Source organism: Mustela erminea, chromosome 4, assembly GCF_009829155.1.
Source record: "Mustela erminea isolate mMusErm1 chromosome 4, mMusErm1.Pri, whole genome shotgun sequence".
Lineage (NCBI taxonomy): Eukaryota > Metazoa > Chordata > Mammalia > Carnivora > Mustelidae > Mustela > Mustela erminea.
This window is the reverse complement of record NC_045617.1, coordinates 33,892,760-33,914,754: the sequence shown is the minus strand read 5'-3', so window position 1 is coordinate 33,914,754 and position 21,995 is coordinate 33,892,760. Positions and strand designations below refer to the sequence as shown.

At 35.2% G+C, this 21,995-nt stretch overlaps 2 protein-coding genes across 13 annotated transcripts in view; one reads left to right on the top strand and one right to left on the bottom strand.

Moving 5' to 3' along the window:
* KLHL32 (kelch like family member 32) overlaps nt 1-12,459 on the top strand; it is a 243,931-nt gene extending 231,472 nt beyond the window's left edge. For 10 of the 11 annotated variants that reach the window (XM_032339003.1, XM_032339000.1, XM_032338998.1 and 7 more), the window contains one exon: nt 8,795-12,459. In XM_032339003.1, coding sequence (XP_032194894.1) covers nt 8,795-8,956 — 162 coding nt within the window. In that variant the 3' untranslated portion in view covers nt 8,957-12,459. The remainder of the gene's footprint in view (nt 1-8,794) is intronic. The other variant, XM_032339005.1, reaches the window with a different exon arrangement.
* MMS22L (MMS22 like, DNA repair protein) overlaps nt 12,131-21,995 on the bottom strand; it is a 129,320-nt gene continuing 119,455 nt past the window's right edge. Inside the window, exons 23-25 of one of the 2 annotated variants that reach the window (XM_032338996.1) lie at nt 18,547-18,643; nt 16,963-17,130; nt 12,131-15,773 (exon numbers count right to left, since the gene is read on the bottom strand). In XM_032338996.1, the coding sequence (XP_032194887.1) occupies nt 15,692-15,773; nt 16,963-17,130; nt 18,547-18,643 (347 nt within the window). In that variant the 3' untranslated portion in view covers nt 12,131-15,691. Of the gene's footprint in view, nt 15,774-16,962; nt 17,131-18,546; nt 18,644-21,995 lie in introns of those variants that run through there. The other variant, XR_004284838.1, reaches the window with a different exon arrangement.

Genomic DNA, 21,995 nt, shown 5'->3' with positions numbered 1-21,995 from the left:
GGTGATGGACGTTAAGGAGGACATGTGATGTAATGAGCACTGGGTATTATTACATAAGATTGACAAATCAGTGACCTCTACCTCTGAAACTAATAAAATACAGTAATCAACTGAACAAAAAGATGGAAGACCATTCCATGCTCTTGGATTGGAAGAATAAACATTGTTAAAATGTCTATACTGCCTAGAGCAATCTGTACTTTTAATGCCATTCTGATCAAAATTCTACCAGTATTTTTCAAAGAGCTGGAGCAAATAATCCAAAAATTTGAATGGAATCAGAAGAGACCCCGAATTGCTAAGAAAATGTTGAAAAACAAAAATAAAACTGGGAGCATCACGTTACCTGATTTCAAGCTTTACTACAAAGCTGTGATCACCAAGACAGCATGGTACTGGCATAAAAACAGACACATAGACCAGTGTGGAACAGAGTAGAGAGCCCAGATATGGACCCTTAACTCTATGGGCAAATAATCTTCGACAAAACAGGAAAAAAATATACAGTGGAAAAAAGACAGTCTCTTCAATAAATGGTGCTGGGCAAACTGGACAGCTATATGTAGAAAAATGAAACTCGACCATTCTCTTACACCATACACAAAAATAAAACGGATAAAAGACCTCAATGTGAGACAGGAATCCATCAGAATCCTAGAGGTGAATTTAAATAAAAACATTTTTAAAAAGTGATCTAGTTTCATTCTTTTGTATGTAGTTATCCAGTTTTCCCAGCACCATTTATTTTATAGACTGTTTTCCTCTCCGTGTATCTTGTCCCCGTTGTTATAGGTAAATTGACCAGATAAGCATGGGTTTATTCCTAAAATTTCCAATTCTTTTCCATTGATGAATGTGTCTATATTGTTGGATTGCTTTGAACTGTAGGTTACTTTGGATAGGATAGACATTTTAAGTGTTCTTCTGAACCATGAATATGGTATATCTATCCATTTATCTTCAATTTCTTTCATCAGTGTTTCATATATGAGTACACAGTATAGGCCTTTCACCTTCATAAATTTATTCCTAGGTTATTTTATTCTTTTTGGTGCAATTACAGTTTTTTTAATTAAAGTATTGTTGAGTCACAGTTGAATTAGTTTCAGATGTACAAGATAAGATAGTGATTCAACAAGCTTATAAATTATGCTTTGGTCACCATGCATGTAGCTATCATCTGTCACCCAACATTGCTATTTTAATACCATTGACTATATATCCTATGATGTATTCCCTGTGATTTATTTATTCTGTAACTGGAAGCCTCTATCTCTCAATCCACTTTACCCATTTTGCTCATGTCTCACCCTCTCCCCTCTGATACCCATCCATTTGCTCTCCGTATTTATGGGTCTCCTTCTGATTATTTCTTAGATTCCACTTATAAGTGATATTTATGTGTTTCTCTGACATTTCAATTAGCATCAACTCCCTTGGTTCATCCATATTGTCCCAAATGGGAATATCTTTCTTTTTATGGCTGAGTAATACTTCATTGTGTATACTACCATCTCTTCATTCATTGTCTACCAACGGGACACTGTGTTGCTTCCATATCTTGACTATTGTAAATAATGCTGCAAAAAACATATGGGTACATATTTTTAAATTAGTGTTTTTGTATTCTTTCAGTAAATACCTAGTATTGGAATTACTGGATCTTATGGTATTTTTAAAATTTTTTTTGAGGAACCTCTCTACTGTAGTTTTCCACAGTGACTGCACAAGTTTATATTCCCAGCAGCAGTGCATGAGAGTTCCCTTTTCTCCAAAAGTTCTTGTCTTTTTGATACTAGCCATTCTAATTGGTGTGAATGGGCAGAGGACAATTTCTCATTGTGGTTTTGATTTGTGTTTCTCTGATGATTAGTGGTGTTGAGCATCTTTACATGGGCTTGTCATCTGTAGGTCTTTTTTTTTTTTTTAAATAATTTTCAGTGCTCCAGAATTCATTTGTTTATGCACCACACCCAGTGCTCCATGCGATACGTGCCCTCCACAACACCCACCACCAGGCTCACCCAACCTTTCACCTCCCTCCCCTCCAAAACCCTCAGTTAGTTCCTCAGAGTCCACAGTCTCTCATGGTTCATCTCCCCCTCTAATTTCCCCCAGCTCCCTTCTACTCTCCATCTCCCCATGTCCTCCATGTGATTCCTTATGCTCCACAAATAAGCAAAACCATATGATAATTGACTCTCTCTGCTTATTTCACTCAGGGTCTGTTCAGTTCCTTTGACCATTGTTTTAATCAGATTGTTTGATTCTTTTGGTGTTGAGATGTATAAATTCTTTACACGTTTTTGACATTAGTCCCTTAAAAGATATGTCATTTACAAATATCTGCTCTCATCAAGTAGGTTGTCTTTTTGTTTTGTTGGTTTACTTTGCTGTGTATTTTTTCCTTCCTTCCTTCCTTGCTTCCTTCCTTCCTTCCTTCCTTCCTTCCTTCCTTCTTTCTTTCTTTCTTTCTTTTTTTTTTTCTTGTAGTCCTGGTAGTTTACTTTTGGTTTTGTTTCCCTTGCCTTAGGGGACCTATCTAGAAAAATGTTGCAAAGGCCATAGTCAGAGAGATTACTGCCTATGTTTCCTCTAGATATTTTATAGTTTCATGTCTCCTATGTAGGTCTTTAATGCATTTGGTGTTTATTTTTGTGTGTCATGTAAGAAGGGGTTCTGTTTCATTCTTTTGCAGGTAGCTGTCCAATTGTCCCCATACCATTTATTGAGTAGACTGTATTCTTCCAGCCATGTATTTTGCATCTTTTATTGTAGATTAATTGACCATATAAGTGTGGGCTTATATCCAAGCTCTCTATTCTCTTCCATGATCTATGTATCTATTTTTGTGCAAGTACCATATTGTTTTGATTACTAGAGCTTTGTAGTAGTTCTTGAAATCTTGCATTGCGATATCACCTGCTTAGTTCTTCAGTGTCAAGTTTACTTGGCTATTCAGGGTCTTTTGTGGGTTTTTAAACATTTCAGGATTATTTGGTCTAGTTCTTTCAAAAATGCTGTTGGTATTTTGATAGAGAATACATTTAATTGGTAGATTGCTTTGGGTCTTGTAGACATTTTAATGATATTAATTCTCCCATTACATGAACACAGTATATCTTTCCACTTGTTTGTGTTGTCTTTATTCTCTTTCATCACTGTTGCATAGTCTTCAGCATACAGGGCTTTCAAATCCTTGGTTAAGGGTACTACTAGGTATTTTATTCCTTTTGGTATAATTGTAACTTGAATTATTTCTCTTTCTGCCACTTCATTATTAGTGTAGAGATATACAGCTCATAATTTTAAGTATTAATTTTATATCCTGCAACTTTAGTTGAGGATTCTTTGAATTCTTTGAATTTTGCTCAGAGTTTTAGGTGGAGTCTTTAGGGTTTTCTATGTATAGTACTATGTTATCTGCAAAGATTGACAACTTAATTTCTTCCTTACCAATGGGTAGACACTTTATTTCCTTTCCTGTCTGATTGCTGTAGCTAGGCCTTTCCGTATTATGTTGAATAAAAGAGGCAAGAGTGAACATTCTTCTTTCATTCATGCTCATAGAGGAAAAGCTCTATGTATCCTTATTGACTAAGATCATAGCTGTGGGTTTTCATGTTATCTTTTATCAAATTGAGATGTTCCCTCTAAATCCACTATATTACAATATTAAGAATTTTTATCAGAAACATGAATTTTGTCAAATGCTTTTTCTGCATCTATTGAGATGATCACAATACTTACCGTTTGTTAATGTGATATATCATGTTGATTGATTTACAAAGTCTGAACTGTTCTCACATCCTCCAAATAAATCCCACTTGATTATGGTGAATGGTTCTTTTATGTATTGTTGAATGCAGTTTGCTAATCTTTTGCTGATGATTTTTGTATTTTTGTTCATAAGGGATACTGGCCGGTAGATTTCCTTTTCTTCCCTGTAGTATCTTTGAATTTGATATCAAAGCAATGCTAGTCCCACAGAATGTGTTTGGAAACTTTCCTTCCTCTTATTTTTTGGAATAGTTTGAGGACAGTAGGTATTCATTCTTTTTTAAATATTTGGTGGAATTCATTTGTGAATCTGTCAGGTCCTGGACTTTTGTTTGTTGGGAGTTTCCCCACACCCCCTCCATTACCAATTCAATTTCCTTACTAGTAATTGGTCTGTTCAGATTTTCTATTTCTTCCTCATTTGGTTTGGAAGATTCTATATTTCTAGGAATTTATCCATCTATTCCAAGTGGTCTCCTTCTTTGGCATACAATTTTTTCACAGTAGTCTTATAATTCTTTTTATTTCTGTGATGTCAGGGTTTGGTTTTTTTTTTTTTTCCATTTTTTTTTGTCCTCCTTTTTTCTTGATAAACTCTAATTTTCTATCAATTTTATCTCTTAAAGAACTAGCTCTTGATTTTGTTGACCTATTTATTTTAGTTTCTATTACATTTATTTCTGTTCTGATCTTTATTACTCCCTTCCAACACTGGGTTTTGTTGCTCTTTTTCTAGTTCCTGTAGATATAAAGTAGATAGAGATTTTTCTTGTTTCTGGAAGTAGTCCTGTGTCTCTAAAAATTTCCCTCTTTGGGACACAGTGAAAGCTGTTCTAAGACTTTTGACTGTTGTGTTGTCATTTACTTTAGTCTCCTAGTACTTTAAAAATTTTCTCTGTGAATACTTAATTGATCCATGTCATGTAGTAGTGTTTTATTTGACCTCCAAGTATTTGTGTTTTCCATTTTGTTTTCTTGTTATTGATTTCTAGTTTCATACCATTGTGGTCAGAAAAGATTCATATTACTTCATTCTTAAAATTATTGAGTCTTGCATTGTGGTTTAGCCTATGATCTATTCTGGAGAATGTCCATGTGCACTTGAAAAGACTCTAATCTTGTTTTTGGATGGAATGTTCTGTATATGTCCAACTGGTCTAACATGTCATTTTAAAGACACTGTTGGAGTGCCTGAATGGCTCAGTCAGTTGAGCATCCAACTCTGGATTTCAGCTCAGGGCATGATCTCAGGGTTGTGAGATCAACCCCCACTGGGTACCATGCTCAGCAGGGAGTCTGCTTAAGATTCTTTCCCTCTCTAGCATATATTTCATTTATTATATTCCTAACTCTGATTCTTTTTTATATTTTCTGTTGGCATTTTCTGTGAGTTCTTCCATTCTCCTCTGTAGTCTGGTGAGCTTCTTTATGACCATTACTTTTAATTTGTTATCAAGTAGATTGGTTATCTCCATTTTATCTAATTCATTTTTGAGGTTTTGTCTTACTTGGAGCAAATCCCTTTGTCTCCTCACATTGCCTTTGTGTTTATTCCTATTAATTAGGCAGAACAGCTACTTCTAACATTGAAGGAATGGTCTTGTGTATGGTCACCTATGTTGACTGGCTGGTTGGAGTTGTAGCTGGCATGAACTTGGTGGTTCTGGGGCATTCCATGCTGGGCTTCCTTAATGGGATGGCTAGAAATATAGTGGGCATGGGCTAGGGTACTCCCTCGACTCCATGCAGAGGGTGTCCTGGCAGGATCACTAAAGCCAAAGTTGGTGCAAAGTGGAGTGTGCTGGGGTTCTCTGCATGGAGGACACCTAGTGGGTTAGGTGGAGGCAAAGAGGGGTGCAGGCTGGGGTGTCCTGAGCACCCTGTGCAGGGGCGGTGGCTAGAGCCATGGTGTAGCATGGTCTGGGACATCCTGGGGTGCTCCATACAGTGGGTCCCCTGACAAAAGAGCTGTATCTGAACTGGGTGCATGGTGGGGTATCCTGGAATGCTTAGTTCATGGGATGCTCTGGCAGAGCAACTATAGCCATGGCTGGTGTGGGTTAGGTTGTCTCAGCGTATTCAGTTCAAGGTTTGCCCTGGTCAGGTGGCTACAGTTGAGGCACGGTACAGACTATGAGCTCCTGGGATGCTCTGTGCAGGTGAGTCCTGAAACTCTCTTGAGCTAGGGGTGTCAAACATAGCAAGAATTAGGAGATTAAAAAAAAAAAAAAACAAAAAAAAAAAAAACAAAAAAAACCAAAAAACATGTGCCTGGAGTGTTCCACAATGTTTTCTACTTTTGCCACTTTGGCAGCATGGCTGTAGCTGTGAGTGCTGAGCAGGGGTGTCTTGGTATGTGGCATGCTGGAGGCTGTCTTATTTGGATGGCTTGGTCTGGAGTGGGCTAGAGGCCAGGGGCTCACTGTGGAAGTAGGCTAGCTAGGCTGCCTGTACTGTATTCCTGTCCATACTAACAAGGACAGGAGGGAATGTAAATAGTGGTGCTCACCAGTACCTCCATGCAGAGTTCTTGCTGCTCTCCTGCTGTGTGGGGGTGGTAGGGCTGGATCTTTTATAAGCTAGTTGCTTTTAATTTGTGGCTTTCTTTCTGTGGCCTAGGGCAGCTGCATCTGCTCATAGTTCCTTAGTACTATCCCTCCCCATTGTTACTCGCAGTGTTGGGACTGTGAGTTATCTTCATTAATATGTCTCCATCTCTCTCACAGTTATGTGGTTTTTTGTGCAGAAACTGTTCAGTCAGTCAGCATTCACTTCTCCTTCAGGAGGAATTGCTCCAAAAATAGGTTTATATTTGGTGTGTCTATGAAAGAGGTGAGTTTGTAGTCTTCCTAAGCCATCATCTTGGACTAGCCTCTAATGGGATTTTTAAATTTCTTTCTTCTACTGCATTATTAGTATATAGAAATGTAACACATTTCTGCATATTAATTTTGTATACTGCAACTTTATTGAATTCATTTATCTGTCCTTTGGTGGAGTCTTGGGTTTTCTATAATTAGAAAATATATCTATCTGCAAATAGCGATAGTTTATCTTCTTACTAATTTGGATGCCTTCCCTTTTTCTTTTCTGATTGCCACAGCTAGTACTTCCTGCCAATGTTATGTTGAAAAGTACAAGAGTGGATCTTCTTGTTTCTGGTCTTAGGGAGAAAGCTTTTAGTTTTTCACTTTTCAGTGTGACATTGGTTGTGGGTTTTTCATATTTGGTTTATCATGTTGTGGAATGTTCTGTCTGAATCCAATTTGTGGAGTTATCATGAATGGGTATTATGTCAAATGCTTTTTCTGTATCTCTTAAGGTGATATGGTTTTTAGTCTTTCCTCTTAATGTGATGTATTACATTGATTTACTTTTGAATATTAACACTTTTTATTCTAGAATAAATCACTTGATCATGGTGATTTTTTTAATGTACTGGTGAATTCAGTTTGCTACAATTTTGTTCAGCGTTTTTTTGTATCTATGTTCATCAGATATATTGACGTGTAGTTTTTGCTTCGCTTTTTTTGTGATGTCTTTGTCTGGTTCTGGTATCAGGCTAATACTGGCATCACAGAATACATCTGGATATTTTCCTTCCTCTTCTATATTTGTGGAATAGTTTGAGAACAGGCATTAACTTGCTTATATTCACCTATGAAGCCATCTGGTCCTCTTTTTTTTTCCGATTACTAGTAATGAAATTGAATGGGTAATCAGTCAGTTCATATTTTCTCCCTGATTTAATTTTAGAAGATTGTATGTCCCTAGGAATTTATCCATTTCTCCCAAGTTGTCCAATTTGTTGGCATATAATTTTTCATAGTAGTTTCTTGCAATCTTTTATATATCTGTGGTATTGCTTGTTATTTCTCTTCAAGCCAGATTTATGTGGGTCTCTTCTTGGTATGTCTGGTAAAGGTTTATCAGTTTTGCATATCTTCTCAGTAATCAGCTCATTGCTTTTATTGCTCTTTTCTTTTTAAAGTTTTTTTTTTTTTTTTAGTTTATTCCCACTCTAATCTTTTTTTTTTTTTTTAAATACTTTATTTATTTATTTGACAGAGACAGATCACAAGTAGGCAGAGAGGCAGGCAGAGAGAGAGAGGAGGAAGCAGGCTCCCTGCTGAGCAGAGAGCCCGATGCGGGACTCGATCCCAGGACCCTGAGATCATGACCCGAGCCGAAGGCAGAGGCTTTAACCCACTGAGCCACGCAGGTGCCCCACCACTCTAATCTTTATTCCTTGCTTTCTTCTACTAGCTTTGGGCTTTGTTTGTTCTTTTTTTGGATCCTTTAGTTGTAAGGTTAGGTTGAGATTTCTCTTGTTGCTTGAGAATGCTATAAACTTTCCTGTTAGAACTGCTTTTGCTGTGTCCCAAAGATTTTCTACCATAATGTTTTCATTTACATTTTTCTCCATGAATTTTTTTCACACCTTTTTTTTTTTCATTGACCCATTGGTTTAATACCATGTTGTTGAGCCTCTGTATTTGCATTTTATTTTGTTTTCCAGTTCTTGTAACTTATTTCTAGGTACTGTTGTGGTTAGAAAAGATGCTTGATATGATTTCAGTCTTTTTAAATTTATTGAGATTTGTTTTGTGGTGTAATATATGATCTATCCTGGAGAATATTCCATGTACACTTGGATAATGTGTATTCCATTGTTAGATCCATCTGGTGTAATGTGTTGTTTAAAGCCAGAAGACCTTAATATTAAAGTAGGATAAAACTACCTACCTCATCACTGTTCTGAAGATTAAATCATTATAAACATATATCTACGTACATATGTAGACACCCAAATATATAAATGTACATAGTAGCACTTACCTGGATCTTTATATGTATTTCTGGTACCATACCGCGAGGGGAGAAAACCCAATGCCTATGGTATATATGGTCATGGTGGCATAACTGAATTCAACTGTAGGCTGCTTTTTATATATAGACATTCAAATTATATTGAACAATCATCTTTGACGTACAGGCTTCTCTTCTTTTGTAGGTAGTGGATGTAAGTAGAGAAGGCAAAGAAGAAGTATTCTATGGGCCTACACTCCCTTTTGCTTCCAATGGAATAGCTGCATGCTTTCTTCCAGCTCCGTATTTCACATGCCCTAACCTTCAGACTCTTCAAGTGCCTCATCACAGAATTGGGACCATCTGAAAGGCAATGCTTTGTTAATAACTATCATGAACAGAAGAAAAGTTTCATTTTTGGATACTGGGTATGAAAAGACTCAGTGCTCAATGCTTCCTTGTTTTGTTTTATATGTCTTATATTCCGATAAACATTAGCAAAAAATGAACAGTTTTCTAAAACACATTACTGAAAACTCCTGTCACCCTTCTCTTTGTGGGTCAGTATACAATATATATGACTTTTACTGTGGTATAGCTTAGTACCAACTTAATGGTCCATAATTGTTCCATGGGTCTTTAGAGCCTTTGTGTATACTTTTTCTAAATCAGTGCTGTCTAGGAAAACAGGACAATGTTAGTAAGGAATTTATTTCACAAGTACTGTCCTCAGTAGTCTTTAAAAAAAATATTCAGTAGTTGTTTTCTTTCCTACGTAAACCTGGGTTTGTAATTTTTCTTTTAAAAATTTAACATTATGCAGCCCCACTCGGTACAGACTCAGCATTATGACATTATAAAATTTTAAATGCCATATTTTATTCAAGGTAATACGAATAATAGAAGTATATCAGAACAGCAGTTGGAATACCCATATTTTTTGGCTTGGTTAATCTGTGACCTTGGGCAATGTGCTTACCTTTCTGTACTTGTTTTTCCACTTTTTAAGGAAGATAATTATTGATTTCCATATGAATTCAGAAGAATTTTGTGAAGATTAGGGAAATGCTAAGTACTTCGCTGAAGAAAAGAAAGTTACTCAAATTACAAGGTATTTTACAGTGTTTAGAACCTTGTAAGTGAAAGGGGAAGTTATTTTTGAAATTAAATAATTACTAAATAGAACTTGAAACACATATTATGGAATAAATGATTCGAAAAGCATGTGAAAGATATGCTAATTAGGAAAAGGGGAATTTACCAAAGCCAAAGATTCCCAAGTCTGTACAAATTTCTTGCTTCAAATAATAATTTAAACTTCTCATTTAAACTCATTTAGTGAAAAATGACATTTTAGGCTCAAAAAAAATTTGTTATACTAATTTTGGCACCATAAAGTGCTCTGACATAAATCTGAACCTAGACTTGGTAATTCTGATAAAAGTTTTTCCACTTTGTTAAAGGTTATGTCAATCTTGAGGACTTGTGGGATTCTTTTCCACCACCAATACATATTTTATTACTACAAATTTTTAATAATGCATAAGAATTCTTATTTAGGGTGAGGTTTTTGGATTTGCTTTGGCTATAGCAAAAATATACACATAAAACTCAATCACTTTTGAACATAAATTCAAGAAGTATAAAATGAATTTTTCCCTTTTCTTTTTAGGATCTAAGTCACCTTTATAAAAGGGAAACTTTACGCTTTTTCCTTTGGCATAGTTTAATTATTCAGCAATCTTTATCTTATAGAAAACTGTCCTTTTATTGATGGAAGCACTTTTAGTAATCAGAAGTGAATAAAAACATAAACACTTTTTAATCCTAAATACAAAATTCACTAACTTTATATATTGTTATATACCTAAAATTTTTAATTTCCAAATAATAAGTAATCTGGTTATTCAGATTAAAGAACAGGAGGAGAGACTAGAGGTAAGGAGCAAAAAAAGTGAAAAAACCTTCCAGAGATTTAGCCAAAAAATCTTGAGTATTTTTATAGTTCTGAAAAGTACAAATTGATACTGTGCATTGATATCAAAGAGTGTCTTTAAAGGGTATAAATCATGTAAACTAAATATTTTAAATGCCTTACCAAGTCAGGAAAATGACTCCAGTATTTGAGGTAGCTTTCAACAAGAACCAGAGCAAGAAGTATTTCAGATTTACTAAAATTTCTACTTGACAAATGAATTTACTTCCAGCTGTTTTTACCTTATAAAAACCATTACATTTAAAATCCCAGATCCTATATCCAATGAATGAAAGGGAAATGGTCTAAAAATAAGCTTGCCTGACTGATAATGGAAAGGTAGCCTGAGATTACTCCTGATATTTTCTGTTTAGACTTCTAACTATTCATTTAAAACAAATTGGCATATTATTATCAAACCCCTTCTTGGTGAAATTTAATGTGTTATTCACTAATATTACAGAATTGAATGCAGAGAATTTTAAAGTTTTGCATCGTTTTTGAAAACATCTTTTATGCTGTAGCCAGAGAATAGAATCCAAAGTGCAACATTCCTCTCTGAGGAAAAATAAAATGCTGAACACTTATGATTAGATCATTCTCCTCAAATTATTAAGAGCTAATAAAAATTCTAGAAAACTATGCTTGGTCATATAAAGCAAATTCCATTGAAACTATTCAAATAAGTGAACTATCCTTCGTAATTCATCTTCCATTTTTATTCTCCAAAATTATAGACTATATTGTATTTGTAGTAGAATTAAATTAAATTTCCATTGGGAGATCATGAAACTTCCACCTCCTTAAACAGCTACTTCAAGACTTGACTTTACAAGAGAAGACACAGTACCAGATAAATATTAGCAGAATGTTCCTTTGTGTAGGAGGAGAAGCCAGCAAAGACATTAATCTCTAAAATAATGTGTTTGTAAAGTACAATGAAATTCCTTAGAACCTTCATAACAAAATACCTACTAGGGTGCGATTAGGATATTTTTCCTGCTTTTTTCTTCATATTTTCCACGTGGTTTAACCACATGTATACTGTATCCTTTCCAGCTATTGCAATATCTGAAAAACTCTCTATTGTTTTACCACAGAATATAAAATAGCAATAAGATAGAAATTATTCCTAAAGGCAACATGGTTCATTTTTATTTTGGTTTTCAAATAATCTATCATAAAAAAGCGGAATAATCATGGATACAGTGTAAATTATATACATTAAAAAGGCATATACCATTATTATAGACATAATTAACTTATAAACATGAATAAACAATAAGAACGTCCAGAAAGTACAATTCACAGATGCAATAAGTTGGATAACTGTTAGCACACCACGAACTTTAACAAGCAGATTATTCAGTTCTAATCATGAGGTACTTATTTTGGTAACCTTAGCAATATAGATTATCAGAGAATCAAAATACAAATCTTTTATCTTATTAAATATGTGAAAAATATCCTAACTTTGCTAGCTTCCCAAACCAACTGTTTTAAGCAAATAAAGCATGGCATTTATATTGGCATACTATACACTTGACTGACAAGGTAGTATTTTTGACCCTAGAAGGATCAGGCAGATCAGTTTTTGAAAATATAAGGGTTACATAAACATTATAGGAATTTAGGGAAGATAGGTTTCCTACAGGTCTTTCCCAATTGCAGAAGTTTATCAAATTTTTATGTAACAGATAATCCTAACAAAGGGTAAGTAAAAATGAAAACTGTCAAAGATTCTGTTAAAGTACATGTAATTCTTTAAGAAGGAAGTAGTTTTAAAAATTTGTGATGAAGTATGGAAAAAGATAATGGGTAAAGAACACACAACCTGCAGATACTTATTTTTTTTTTATATAGATATCCAGGTAGAAAACGTCAAATATGCTTAGGAAAAAATATGCTAGGAATAGATAAAGATATAAAAGTTTTAAAGTATGAAACTGTTCTAATGCAAATGAATTCAATACTGAATGATTTTTGTACAGAGAGCATATTCCATGTTTTTTACTCCCCCATGAAAACCTAATTAAATGTTCAATTAAAATTTAAATCATAACCAAATCTGAGTATCTAATAAAGTCCTTCTATCATGCTGTTGTCCTTCAATCATCTCTTTTACATTTCATCTGTATATTTTACGAAAATTATTTGACTGGAATACTCATGTATCTAAAATATATTTTAACGGTCTTCCTATTTCAGTGACTTAAGGTTAGGTTTCTAGAGAAAGGGTAGTATTTTACGGTGGCAAACTGAATGAGGCTCAGAGTGTAGAATGAACATGGCATTCAGATATTCGAAGGCAATTTAGTCCTCTGCTTGAGTTAAATTTGCACAGAAAAGGTAGAGTCAGATGGCAGAAAGTCTCCTGACTGAAGAGCTTATATATCAGCTTACTGACACTGGGAATTAAGTGGATGTCCTTGAGTAGAAAAGTAACAGGAGGAAAGTAATATTTTAGAAACACTAATGTGAGAACTGTATAAGGTTAAATTGGAGGAAAGGAGATCAGAGATAAGGAGATAAGGAAAAGATCAATAGATAAGGAAGAGATCAACAGCAGGCGGTAGAAAAAACATTTCGGATGCACGGAGGGCAAAAAGAAAAGAAGAGCAAAAGCTTGTACTGGTCATCAACTGAGAGTGGGGAACAAGTAAGAGTTCAAATTGCTTCTGAAGTTTCAGGGCTAAATGACGTGTCTTCCCTGGGTGGAAAAGAAAGGCAGGAGCTAGTTTAAAATAGGCGACAAGCGCAGCTCGACAAGTTGCCTTGAGGTTTCTGAGGATCCAACTAGAGGGGTTTAGAGAGAAATTAGGCTCGTGTTATCAAGTCCCAACTGGAAGAATGTTGAGACAGAGCGAATGAAGGGCCAGATCTTACCACTGGGGACAAGAAAGAACATGATGGTACTTTCAAAGTACAATATGTAGGAAGGAGCAGTATCACTGAGTAAGGGCTGAGAAGATAAAGGAAAATACCAATGTCAGGTCAAAGAACATGACAAATGAGAATATAGTCTCAGATTTCAGCAAGAGAATGGCTTACATTACAGTGGGGGAAGCAGCAGCCCTAGAGATGATAGGTTACTTAGGGGATTAAGTGATGGGTCAGTGAAGATTTTCAAGGAAATGAACTAAGTAAAAACAAACTCTTCTTCAACTTAAAAAGACAGCATCTTTAAAATTTTACTTATATATAAATAAACACACATGTATATACACATATAACTATCATCATGGATTTTTTTGGTTGTTACTCATTTTTAAAGTACAAACTGTTTATTCTTAGGGTCTGTAGATATATATCCCAAGGCATGATTCAGAAGCAGCTTTTCTCAGCCTTAAACATTTCATATTCTAAGGAGTGAGATTCTCAAAGACATTAATCTCACTTGGAAAAAAAAATAATATATACATATATATATATACACATATATACACACAAATAATTCCTTTAAAAGCGTCACTTTAAACAGATTAAACTTCATTTGCTGAAACTTGCAAAGTGATATAAGTTTAATAAGGCACTATCATAATGGAAAGAAACTCACTGCTATGAAGTCTATTAAGTTACTTTACTTAAAGAGGGTTTTATTCATTCTATTTGTTGTGACATAATGACAGTTGACCTGGGGTGGGAAGGACAGACTATCTGTATGTCATGAAAACAACAGATACTCCTTTAGGATTCATAGATAAAAGTTAGGAAAGGACTAATAACTAGAGTTCACTGATTGTAATATATTTCATTTTGAAAGATACTTCTTGACTCAGAAAAGGGAGGAATCAGAAGAAGCATAATAAAGACCAGAGTCTCAAGAAGAAAACAGTTATTTCAAGGTTAACAAACATAACACATAAGACATAATTTGAAAAACAGGTGAATATAAGAAAGAGAGAACAATATTGAGGTGTTCTCTACGTTTGTGCACGAATAACTAGTAATCATGTCTGTATGCCTCATATAGAACACATCACCAATATAGTTTCACATACATTAATCCACTGATTCTTACCAAAACACTATGAAATAGAAAAAGGAGTATTATATTCTTTTTTCCCCAAGGAGAAATTCAGGCTCAGCAAGATTAAGTAACTTGCTGAAGTTCACAAAGCAGAGCTGGGACTGAGACCTATGTGGGTTCCCAACACCAGGACTGGAGTTCTTTTCCCAAATAATGCTCATCACAGAAAGGAGTCAAGGACAAGAGCCCAACTGGTAAAGTAAAAATATCTATGAAGTACTCAGAGTTAAGACACAAGAGCTGCTAAAGGAACTAAACTGGTTCCCTATAAATATGTAAGATGTGAAAATACATAAGAGGCTAACACAGAGCAAGGAGATAAATCAGCTGACTTCTCAGACCTCTTCTGTTAATTTATAATCTCAAGACTTTTCAGAATATTATTTGACTTTTCTTAAAAGCTCTTACTTATCCTTCTCCTGATACGTCTTTTCATCAATTTCCAAAAAGAAAGATGAGTAGAGGGAGAAAAAAATCTGGCAACTGTTGGAACCACTGCTGGTTTAAATTTAAAACATTTTATATACTATCGGTATATTCATTTCGCCAGACTCCGCCTCATTCCTCACAGAGTTAAGCGTGTTGGGTATTTACTAACTTGCCTCACACATGGTATAACAAAAGATGACAAACATACATCCCATCTCCTGAACTCCTGTTTCATAAAATCCAGCATAGAATAGCCAGGTAATCTGAAAACAAACAACAACAACAAAAAACCCAAACATCATATTAAAACATGACTTGGAAGAAACAGAACAAACACAAATCACTCACAAGGCAAAAAGTCACATTACAGTGACAAGTCCCCTGGATCACCCACTGCAGACCTGCTTCATGGACACACACAGAGACACTCCCAGTTAGAAAAACTTACTTTAAATTAGTTTAACTAAAAACTCTTCAAGAGAGACAATTTTGCCAACTTTGAAAAGATCCTATAATACACTTATTTAACTTTTATTTTCTTGTTATATATTTTATACTTATGTAAGGAAAAAAGTCCTAGAAAGTATTTCTAACAGAACATTATACAACTGCAGTGCAAAGTGGATTTAGATAGTTACAATGAATAGAGAAGCAAAGCACAAAATATATTAGGTATTATCACTTTCCAGTCTCTGCATTTCATCTTGTCCCACCTGTCCCAGCTGAGATAGAAGTTTGATATAGGCCTCCCTGTTTAAGGAAAAAAGAAAAGGTAGATAGATTTATTAACTTTTCCCTAATTTTCACTTAAGTATTTATAAATTCAGTCTACCTGAATGTCTATCTACACACATGTGCACCCACACCCATACTCTATGATTAAAGTACTTTGATTCTTTAACAAACTTGGAACATGTGAATTCTCATGAGTGCTGCCTCTTCCAAAACAACCTCTTCAGGAACTACAGGTCTATTTCCATGGTGTTGCATTATTTTACACCATTCAGCACAATTTGAAATTAGGTTATAAGCCTATATGAAAAAAAGGCCCATTACTATTTTGACCCAAATCTGTATTATCTAGTTGGGTTACTCTTTTTTTTTTTAAATTTTTTTAATTTATTTGACAGACAGAGATCACAAGTAGGCAGAGAGGCAGGCAGAGAGAGAGGAGGAAGCAGGCTCCCTGCCGAGCAGAGAGCCCACTGCTGGGCTTGATCCCAGGACCCTGGGACCTTGACCTGAGCCGAAGGCAGAGGCTTTAACCAACTGAGCCACACAGGCGCCCCTAGTTGGGTCACTCTTATTCACTGGATACGCATGATATAGTTGATTCAGTATATCAAGCATCCCTCAAAAGGTAGATGTGCCACCATGGGTTTTATACAAAACAAGACACCTGAGGCTCTCAAGTCCCCTTCCTGATAAGGAGCACTGAATGTGTTCTGAGCAACAGAGGCACTGCTGAAATACATATATATATATTTTTTTAAATTATTAACCTATAATGTATTATTTGTTTCAGGGGTTCAGGTCTGTGATTTAACAGTCTTAAACAATTCATAGCACTCACCATAGCACATACCCTCCCCAATGTCCATCACCCGGCCACCCCATCCATTCGACCTTCCTCTCCTCCAGCAACCCTCAGTCTGTTTCCTGAGATTAAGTCTCTTATGGCTTATCTCCCTCTCTGGTTTCACCTTCTTTCATTTATCCCTCCCTTCCCCTATGATCCTCTGCCAAATACATAGCTTTCTAAGGTGCTCACTTTGAAAAGAAGTGTGAATGAAAATGTCAATCATACTACAGAAACGTTCATTAGCTCAGAGAACACACCCCAAATTTTTAGGAATGGGAAAATAAGCGATCTCCAGAAAATGAATCTAGATTTTTATAACCATTGCCCAAAAAATGTAATCAAATGATCCAAACATACCTTTGTGCAATATTTCTGCCAAGGCCCCATTTCCGCTCTGAATCCTTCAGAGACTGAGTGAGGGTAGAAAGCAAGTTGATAACAACCTGCTGGTCCAATGATGCTACTGTTTCTAAAATGCCGTAAATCTGATAATCGTATCTCATACCATGATCCTGGATAAAATGCCTGGAAGTAAATCAAGTTACATAGGATTACTTCTGGGGAAGTTCCTTGGGCTGGTATCTATATGACAATCAACTGTAACCTGAATGCAAGAAAGATCATTTCACATAAGACAACCTTAAGAATCCAGATGCCCTATGAAGACAATTTATAACACTTAAAAATAAGGACAGAGATGGCTTATTTCAGTGTGACCGGAACGATGGCACAGGTAGGAAAAGGGAAGAGCTGCAAACCCAGCAGGGAGAAAAGAAGGAAAATCTAGTCCCACGGACTTCGCTGCTATTCTTTGTGGGTCAAAATCTGAGCAGTAAAAACATGGAAAAAGTGAGTCCAGTTTCTTTATCTTAGTACTTCATATTTCTATATAAATCAAACAATATTTTTATGAGAAAAGCAAGTTATTAATATTTTTATATTCCTTAAATGAACAGGCGACTTTAGAACCACAAAAAGCCTTTATAATAATAATAATTGTATGTTTTAACCATATAATTTCCACTCTCTCCCCCAACAAAATAAGAATGATTGCATGTTTGCTGTGTACAATTTATTAACAAACATGCAATCTTCACTTGTATAAAATCCTTTCTCCCCTCTTAGGGTTTTATACGGTTTTTTCTTTTTTTTTCTTTTCTGGGTGGTTTTACGCTTCTTACAAATCCACTATTTATTTCATGTGATCACAATTTAAATAAATTGTAACCAATGGACAAGTGCCAATGATGTGATGAGAAACAAACTGAGGAATCAAAGATCCAACTTAGAAGAAAATGGATCCGTGTTATTTATCACGGTAGTGCTAGAGCAGAGATGTGTATAATAAAAATGAACTGGAAGAAATTGTGAGACATATTTAAAAATACTGCTCTAACAGAAAGCACAAGACTCTAGAGGCGGCAAGGCAGGAAACGGCAACAAAACACAAAACACAGGAAACACTCCTCCAGTTGCAATATTGTTCTTGGGAACCAACATCACATCTATCCTATACAGTGTATGCTTCACAGCTGAAATACAAGGACGCCTTCTGGGTCTACAGTATCTAAAGCAGGTAAGAAAACCAATGACATGTACCTCTACACTGGATCCTGAGTAACATGTTTAGCAGCTCTGAGGGCCTGTGCCCCTGTCATCGTGACCCACATCCCCCCATTTTGTCTCTTCAATACATGCAGGAATCTTTATCACCATTCTCAGGTGAGTTCAAGTCAGTTTGCTCATCTTCCTCTCTGACACTTTTGTCTTTTTAAATAAAACAACACAATGTAACAAAACTATGGCCAAAAAATATAATAATTGAAATACTATAACAAGTAGTAGCACATTATGTTTTGGATAATTAGTTATTTGAAAAACATGTTGGCTGTCAAATGGCTGGCAGTCGTCCCCTTGGCAGTTGGCATATTTTCCAGTTACCTAAACACAGAAGTCAGCTGGGCGGCGGGTTCTCCCTCTGACCCCACTTGGCAGGCTTTTACCATGTATTGCAGGTTCTCTGTGGCCAGCCTTTTAACTAGGAGGAAAAATTACAGCATTACACACTGTGTCTGAATTGACCATCTGGATCCTCATTTTTATGAACACTCTTAATTTAGAAAAATATGTTGTTTTCTTAAAGTTTATACAGCCTTTTTGTTATTTTTCAAAATGAAATAGTTATGAGTTTTTGTTTTGTACTTGTGTATCTCCCTATCTCCTTAACTCCCGTTCTAAGAAAATATAAAAATCTTGAGTCTATTTTTTACAAGCGGATAACTGAAAAAATACATATGAAGACAGGTCTCCTAGAAAGAACCCACATTCAAAAACGTTTTATCATCCTAATCCTGCAAGTAGTAACATATTGACAAAAGACAGACTGTAACCATTCAGCTGAGTTACAGAGAAGCAGATTGACTTTTTTAAAAACTCATAGGTATATTCCTCCCCCTCTAACAAATTAGAAACCATCAACAATTCACCTTCATTCAAAATTAGTCAAAGATCACACACACACACACACACACACACACACACAAATCAACTATTTGTGATGCTATCTTCCTTTCAAAAACAGCAAAGTTACAAAAAGAACATTTGTATTTTTAAATATTTAATCAAGTCATTTAAAATTGTGCATGTCTCCATAAAAATGGAAAAAAATGTCAAGAAGAAAAAATTCAGTATGTTCTAAATGCTACTAAATTTTTGTAATGTTTTTGGCACACTAAATATAAGTAGCTGGGGAGAAAGTGCTTTGTTTATGCATAAAAAATAATTCAGAAACTCTAATCCATTATAGCAGGAGAATAAAACAGGATACATATGAAGTTCAATTAATTAATATGTACTTAGTAATATTCTCAATGGCCTGAGGATGGTGGATAAAGAAGATGGAGCACACTTGTCTTTATTGAACAAATAATGCCTCATATTAAGTTACGGTTCTGAAATCAGTATAATTGGTTCTTCTTAAAAGAAATTTCCTTGAAAAACTCCAGAAGCTCTTTTGTGGGAGAAGTACTAGAATATCAAGAAATGGCCTTCATAGAGAATTAAGAGTAAGGATTGGGTTTTTATTTTACAACAGTTTTATTGAGGTATAATTCACATATCATAAAAACCAATCTTTTAAAGTATACAATTCACTGATTTTTAGAAAATTCACAGAACTGAGAAGGCCTAATCACTGCTTAATTTCAGAGTAATTTCATCACCTCCCCAAAAACCTTAACTTACTAACAGTCATTCTCTAATTTCTTCCTCCCCAGCCTCTGGCAACCACTAATCTATGTTTTGTCTCTATGGATTTGATGCTTCCGGAAATGTCTTATAAACAGAATCATACACCATGTGTTTTTTGTTTTGTTTTGTTTTGTTTTTAAGATTTTATTTGAGAGAGGATGTGTGTTAGCGGGGGAAGGGGCAGAGGGAGAGAGAGAGAAAGAGAATGTCAAGCAGACTGGCCATTGAGCATCGTGATGCCCGACATGGAGCTCGATCTCATGCCCTGACATCATGACCTGAGCCAAAACCAAGAGACAGATTATCAACCAAGCCACCCAGGTACACCTCCACACGGTCTTCTGTGACTGTCTTCTTTTTACTTAGCATACTGTTTTAAAGGTTTATCCATGTGGTAGAAGATATCAGTACTTTATTTCTTTTGAAGGCCAAATAATATTCCAGTGTATAGATATATCCCAAGTTCTTTGTCCATTCGCTGGGGGATGGACATCTGGGTTGTTCCCATTTGGAAGCGATTCTGAATCAAGCTGTTATGGGTCAGTGTTACATGTGTTTTTTTTTTTGTTTTTTTTTTTTTTTAAAGATTTTATTTATTTTATTTGACAGACAGAGATTACAAGTAGGCAGAGAGGCAGGCAGAGAGAGAGAGAGAGAGAGAGGAGGAAGCAGGCTCCCCGCTGAGCAGAGAGCCCGATGCGGGACTCGATCCCAGGACCCTGAGATCATGACCTGAGCCGAAGGCAGCGGCTTAACCCACTGAGCCACCCAGGCGCCCCAGTGTTACATGTGTTTTTTAAAGACAACTATTTGCCACCTTTATTTCATTGAACTGAGCTTTTTAAAAAAATGGAGTTTTTTTTTTAGTTTTTCTTTACATTAACAGCTTTATTGTCATATAATTCACATTCTGTACAATTCACCCATTTAACATGTACAGTACTGTGATTTTAGTATAGTCCCAGAATTGTGGAACCATCACTAAAGCCAATTTTAGAGTATTTTTTTTTACTTTGAAAAGAAACCTGATAGTCTTTAGCTATCACTCCTTATTTTCTTATATACCCTAAAAGAAACCCCAAATCTACTTTTCATCTCTACAGATTTCATATTCTGGACTTTTTATATAAATGGCATTGTATAATATGTGGTCTTTTGTAACTGGCTTCTTTCACCTAGAATAATGTTTTCAAAGTTCATTAATGTTGTGTAGCATGTAGCAATCCTTAATTCCTTTTTATGGCCAAATAATATTCCACTGTATGGATATATCACATTTTAAAAAAATCTGTCAGCTGATGGACAGTCTACCTTTTGGCTATTATGAATAATACTGCTATAAACACAAATTTCTGTGTGTACTTATGTTTTCATTAATGTTGGGTATGTATCTAGGAGGAACACTGCTAGATCACAAAGTAACTCTATGTTTAACTATCTGAGGAATGACCAGACTATTTTCCCAAGTGTCTATACTATTTTCCATTTCCAATAACAGTAACTGAGGATTCTGATTTCTCCATGTTTTTGACAAACACTGTTATTATTATCTGACTTTTCCATAATAGAGTATAAAGTGGTATCTCGTATTTCATGTGGTTTTGATTTGCATTTGCATTTGCATTTCCCTGATAACTAAGGATGTTGAGCACCTTTTCAGGTGCTTATAAGACATCTGTTTCATTCTTTGGAGAAATGACTATTCAAATTCTTTGCCTATTTTTAAATTTTTTTTTAAATTTACTGAATTATAATAGTTTATATGTTGCAGGTACAACTTGCTTATCATATAAATGATTTACAAATATAGTCTTCCATTCTCTGGGTTATTTTTTACTATCTTGATTGTCCTTTAAAGCACAAAAGTTTTTAATTTGGATTAGTACAATTTATCTCTCTCTCTTGCCTTATGCTTTTGTTGGTGTATTGAAGAAGTCACTGACAAATCCATGGTCATGAAGATTTACTACTATGCTTTTTTCTATGAGCTTTATAGTTTTATCTCAGACATTTAGATCTATGATGTACTTTGAGTAATTTTACTTTGAGTAATTTTTGCATACGGTGTGAAGTATAGGTATAACTTCATTCCCTTGCATGTGGATATCTATTTGAGCTGGTATAATTTGTTGAGATACTAT